The sequence below is a fragment of the Borostomias antarcticus genome, assembly GCF_949987555.1.
Source record: "Borostomias antarcticus genome assembly, chromosome: 16".
NCBI classification, from domain to species: Eukaryota; Metazoa; Chordata; class Actinopteri; order Stomiiformes; family Stomiidae; genus Borostomias; species Borostomias antarcticus.
In genome coordinates, this window is record NC_140249.1 from 23,684,094 (window position 1) to 23,689,886 (window position 5,793).

General features: G+C 48.5%; 2 protein-coding genes across 2 annotated transcripts in view; one reads left to right on the forward strand and one right to left on the reverse strand.

The window, feature by feature from the left end:
• Nucleotides 1-270: 270 nt before the first annotated feature.
• On the forward strand, nucleotides 271-2,759 carry LOC311319140 (F-box/LRR-repeat protein 14-like). The gene has a single exon (XM_084450604.1). It carries the CDS (start codon nucleotides 681-683, stop codon nucleotides 1,887-1,889), a length of 1,209 nt encoding a protein of 402 aa, XP_084306730.1. The 5' UTR covers nucleotides 271-680; the 3' UTR covers nucleotides 1,890-2,759.
• Nucleotides 2,760-3,730: 971 nt separating this feature from the next.
• Nucleotides 3,731-5,793, reverse strand: part of LOC311319147 (ELKS/Rab6-interacting/CAST family member 1-like) — a 24,540-nt gene continuing 22,477 nt past the window's right edge. Inside the window, exon 19 of the mRNA XM_084450612.1 lies at nucleotides 3,731-5,793. This exon is cut by the window's right edge and continues 295 nt beyond it. The gene's annotated coding sequence lies outside the window, so the exon portion shown is untranslated.

Consider the following 5,793-nt stretch of genomic DNA (forward strand, 5'->3'; position numbering starts at 1 on the left):
CTAATTGAAGCGAGCTGCAACTTGCAATACGGTACGAATAATAGTATGGGTCAATATATTTAATTATTTCATCATAATACGTCTAAAGGTTCCCAGATGACCAGTAGGATTGTTTTGTTGTCCCCTCCAAACCGAGGGAATGTTGTTGCCCCGTCGTCGGTTTGAATGACCAGACAAAGGGGAATCACCCAGGAAGCCCTGACGGACACACAACACAGTCGAGCTAGCATGCTAACATGAGCTAACTTATCATGATAAAGACCAAAACAAACTCATTGTAATTATGTAATACTGAACATGAACGACCGTTTGGATCCCATTTGAAGAACAACAGTCGTCCTCGCAGTCGAGAATCGACAGAGTTTTCTAAACCTCAAGTTTGTTTTTGTGCGTTATTAGCTAAGTTAGCTAGTCTGGCTAACTGGCTAGCAGGCTGGCATAGGGACACAGTCAATGCTGGCAACTGGTAAGATAGACATATCTTTACTGGGATTTTTTAATAAGAAGCATAACTACAGACTACAGGACCTTTTGCATATGAAGATAGTGGCATGGACTGGTCGGACTTGACAACTATTAGCAAGTTAGCTAGCTAACCTCAGCTAGCACTAGCTAGCTCAAAACCCATTGGGATCAGGCTAGTCCAGCTAGCCAGCCATCCACGCGCTTTCTTCCCAACCATGTATGAGATGGAGACTCACATATCTTGCCTTTTCCCGGAAATCTTAGCCATAATATTTAGTTATTTGGATGTAAAAGACAAAGGGAGAGTAGCCCAAGTGTGTTCGGCCTGGAGGGACGCGTCCTACCACAAGTCTGTGTGGAGGGGGGTTGAGTCCAAGCTCCATCTACGCAGAGCCAACCCTTCCCTGTTCCCCAGCCTCCAGGTCCGGGGCATCAAGAAGGTGCAGATCCTCAGCCTGCGCCGCAGCCTCAGTTACGTGATCCAGGGGATGCCACACATCGAAAGCCTTAACCTGTGCGGATGCTTCAGTCTCACAGATAACGGACTAGGACATGCCTTCGTACAGGACATCCCGTCCTTGCGCGTTCTTAACCTCAGCCTCTGTAAACAGATCACAGACTCGAGCCTGGGGAGGATCGCCCAGTACCTCAAAAACCTGGAGGTCTTGGAGTTAGGGGGTTGCAGCAATATCACTAACACCGGCCTGTTGCTTATCGCCTGGGGCTTGCACAAGCTGAAGAGCCTTAACCTGCGGAGCTGCAGGCATGTGTCAGACGTGGGCATCGGCCACCTGGCTGGGATGACGCGCAGCGCCGCCGAAGGGTGCCTCTCGCTGGAGCAGCTGACGCTGCAGGACTGCCAGAAGCTCACGGACCTGTCACTCAAACACGTCTCCAAGGGCCTGAACAAACTGGAAGTGCTCAACCTCAGCTTTTGCGGCGGTATCTCTGACGCAGGTATGATCCACCTGTCCCACATGGCTCACCTATGCAGCCTGAACCTGCGCTCCTGCGACAACATCAGCGACACGGGCATCATGCACCTGGCCACGGGCTCCCTGCGGCTCTCCGGCCTCGACGTGTCGTTCTGCGACAAGATCGGAGACCAGAGCCTGGCGTACCTGGCCCAGGGCCTGGACCAGCTGCGCTCCCTGTCGCTCTGCTCCTGCCACATCAGCGACGACGGCATCAACCGCATGGTGCGCCAGATGCAGGAGCTGAAGACCCTGAACATCGGCCAGTGCGTGCGGATCACCGACAAGGGGCTGGAGCTGATCGCCGACCACCTGACCCAGCTGACGGGCATCGACCTGTACGGCTGCACCAAGATCACCAAGCGAGGCCTGGAGCGGATCACACAGCTGCCATGCCTGAAGGTGCTCAACCTCGGGCTCTGGCAGATGACTGAGATAACGTTCACCTGACCGGGGGGAGAAAATCAGGTGGAAGTTCGTCCCAGGTGGAGTTGGGATGGGGATCCTCTGTGGAAGCTGCTGGATGTTATTGATAGTTAATGTCCACTGAGAGACTGCCGGCTACATTACCTTTAATAACTACCATACTGTGACTTCACATTAGCAGAAGGAATCTACATTATCACTATAGTAGTATTCGTAACATTCACTCTTACTGCAATATTCCACCACATTCGGATGTCTATCTCCATCTTATGCGTTTTCTCTTTCATTCAATACTTATTTGTTACTGTAAAGTTTGTACAAACTAGCTACCTCGTCCATTGAAACTGGAGTGCCTGTGAAATTCAACCCTCTTGCATAATTCCCTGGAATGACATGGAATCCACCCTCCCAGCTTCCCTTTGATAGTTTACCAGTATTGATGATAAACAATTAAACATTTAGTAGATCTCATGTGAACTAATAGGCTTAATCATTTAAACGCTGCACAGGCAATATAGGAGGCTATGGATGGAGGCTTTGAATAAGGGACTTCTTCTCAGACAATGTCTTTTTTGCTGCAGTATGATAACCAATATTTTTATACTGAATGGCGCTGGTCCAGAACATTGTACTTCAAATTGAAGTGAACGGTTTCCTCTCTTATACCTGTGAGGTTGCAGGTCAGGACCAGACATGGCCACGCCTCCTTCCATCTGTTGCCCTGACAACAGGAGCTGTCTCCTGCCCCCCATCCCACTCGGGCTGGTAGAGAGAGCGGCCCTCTTTGTCGGTCACCAGGACACTGGAGGTCTGTCTGTCTGTGTGCAGTACCACTGACCCCCCCAGGGTACAGACCCCCGCCTGTTCTCTGTCTGTGTGCAGTACCATTGACCATCCCAGGGTACAGACCGCTTCTCACAGTCTCCCAAGCAATGATCAATGGAGTGTTTGTTTAACAAGGATGATTTCAAATTGGTTTATATTCCTACAATAGTGATATTTATGAATAAAAATGATGAATATGCTTCGTGACTTGTTTCTTCTGGGGTTGGTCTGTAGTTGGGTCTGAGACAGTCTGGGTGGGCCTGTAGTACATGTAGGGTCTATGAGACAGTCTGGGTGGGCCTGTAGTACATGGAGGGTCTATGAGACAGTCTGGGTGGGCCTGTAGTACATGTAGGGTCTATGAGACAGTCTGGGTGGGCCTGTAGTACATGGAGGGTCTATGCAAATCTAACTATTGCTTTCATGTATCCAGAATAGTCTATATAGCTTGATAATGAACTACTGGAATCATGTTGATTTCTTAGTGAACCTGACTGAATAATGACATGGGTCTCTGACGGGCGAGCAACTGCCCCTCCTCTCACCCTAACCCTCCTCTTCCTCCTCTCAACCTAACCCTCCTCTTCCTCCTCTCACCCTAACCCTCCTTTCACCCTAGCCCTCCTCTTCCTCCTCTCACCCTAACCCTCTTCCTCCTCTCACCCTAACCCTCCTCTCACCCTAGCCTTCCTCTTCCTCCTCTCACCCTAACCCTCCTCTCACCCTAGCCCTCCTCTTCCTCCTCTCACCCTAGCCTTCCTCTTCCTCCTCTCACCCTAGCCTTCCTCTTCCTCCTCTCACCCTAGCCCTCCTCTTCCTCCTCTCACCCTAGCCCTCCTCTTCCTCCTCTCACCCTAACCCTTCTCTTTCTCCTCTCACCTAGCCTTCCTCTTCCTCCTCTCACCCTAACCCTTCTCTTCCTCCTCTCACCTAGCCTTCCTCTTCCTCCTCTCACCCTAACCCTTCTCTTCCTCCTCTCACCTAGCCTTCCTCCTCTTCCTCATGGTCCTGAGCTAAAGAAACCACACAGGGAGAAGGAAGACTGATTGGATATATTTATTTACATACAAAATGCAAATACGCACAAACAGACCTGTTATGCTTTCTTTTTACACAGTTTGTTACTTTTAATTATTAACACAGACAGAAGGCAGTACATTTCCTTTACAAATGCAACAAAAAGGACAAAAGCCATGAACTGGATAGACGCCCCTTAATCACCACTGTGCTCCTGAAAGAAGGGTAGAACCAGAATGAGGCCAGACATTAAGGCAGGGGAGAGACCACACACCCCTCCCACAGGAGTACTGTAGTTGATCACTAATCAGGTAAGTAAAGAGTTGAAAGGTCACTGCTAGGATCAGTGATAGCATCCAGAGGAGGAGGGGAAGGAGGTGGGATACCCCTCAGACAAGGTGGAGAGAGGGTGTAGACGAGGGGTCAAACCAAGAGAGGTTCTCCTTCTGGCCCGAGCCAAACCAGGGATGAGAGGTCTAACCCCCACATCTGGAGCAGGGCAGGCAGATCACACTGGATCATCCAGTCCTAGATGAGTAGTACATCACTGGTTTGCTGAATTGGTCGTGCCACTGGAGGTTGGTGGATCCTGAATGCACTCCTGGTCTCATCACTGCCTCAGATCGATTCACAGCGATCCGTGTTTATTTCTGACCCATCAAAAGACATTTACTTAGGACACAAACAGTGACTACCAGGGTGAGCAATACAAACACAGATCTCAGGTGGGAATGTGATTCTGTGACCTGTGCTGACCACTCCTGGACTCCGCTGCTTGGGCCTCCTGTAACATTGCTGCTCGCTAGCCAGGAGAACCATGGTTGGAGACGTAGCTGTTCCACAGGAGAACCGTAGCTGGTCTCTGTCCCACTCTGAGAAAACACAGGAACAATCTCTGGCCCCACATCAGAAAACAACACTGCTGATAAACATCATGTGGCCAAAGCATTAAAAATGACTTAGAAATAAATGCGAGGAAAGTACTGTCCCTTTACACAGTCACTGTTTGAGAACATCAGTTCACACATTTTTGACACTTAGAAAAAGTTAGTTTTTTGACACTTGTTTTTCTTTCTTCAGTTTCGTCTGAAGACACAAACTCGTCGGCCATTTTGTTCAGAGGGACTTGCTCCTCAAGATTCTGTGTAAACATTCAATGCATATATCCATATGGTAAACATCATACTTTATATATGTGTATATATCTAGAGAACATGACGTTCTGCAGGTTATGGCAGTACTGTCACATATTTTACAAAATAAAACACGCACGAAAGACAACTGCACTGCTTTAACTTTTCACTGGTGTTTTACAGGATTCACATCTTCCACTAGTGACCTTAAAGCAGTCACGGTACTATTTTCTGAGTTATTTACAAACTAATCTTAAAAACCCCAAATATACCAACAAGTCACTTCCATTTTCTTTTGACGATTCCTTTAATTTCATGATTAAAAACCTGAAGATTTTTGAAAAGAGAGGGGCAACACTAGCGTCTCCCCCTACATCAGCGGGTCTTATCTTCAAACTTTGGATGACATCCAACCAGCTCCTGCACTCATTCTCCCATCATGCAATAGCACCAGTACAACAGAGGCATATCCTCCCGTAGGTCCAGCACTGGACCCTGTGCTGCTCCAAGGCCACTCAACGACTCTCTGAACACAAACAAACATCTCAAACCTCAAACACGGCGACATTGTGTGCAAAATCTCAAACGGACATCTCTTCCCCAACAGTACTCTCCCTGTGTTTTTGTTCTAAAGTGTAGTGAATGAAAGTTGGTCATCAACCAGCCAGGGATGATGGTGTAAGCTCATGTTGGGATTCCCAGGGCGGATCTCTGATTCCTCGCCATCGAACACAGCCACAGGCAGCCGTAAAGCCCTGAAGATCACTGCTCAGACTCTCAAACCTGAAAAGCATGCACTGGTTCTTGGTCTAAATCAGTTGCTTCAAAAACGTGTGTGATCACCCTCCAAAAGCATGGTGTCTGGAGGGTCTCAAACATCTCCCCAGTGGAAAATAGGATCCTCACCCAACAGTGGTTTAGATGATACAGATAATGCAGTAAGGGAGGAGCCT

What these genes read in the sequence shown, in the direction of transcription:
- LOC311319140 (XM_084450604.1), top strand. Translation starts at nt 681, where the DNA reads ATGTATGAGATGGAGACTCACATATCTTGCCTTTTCCCGGAAATCTTA.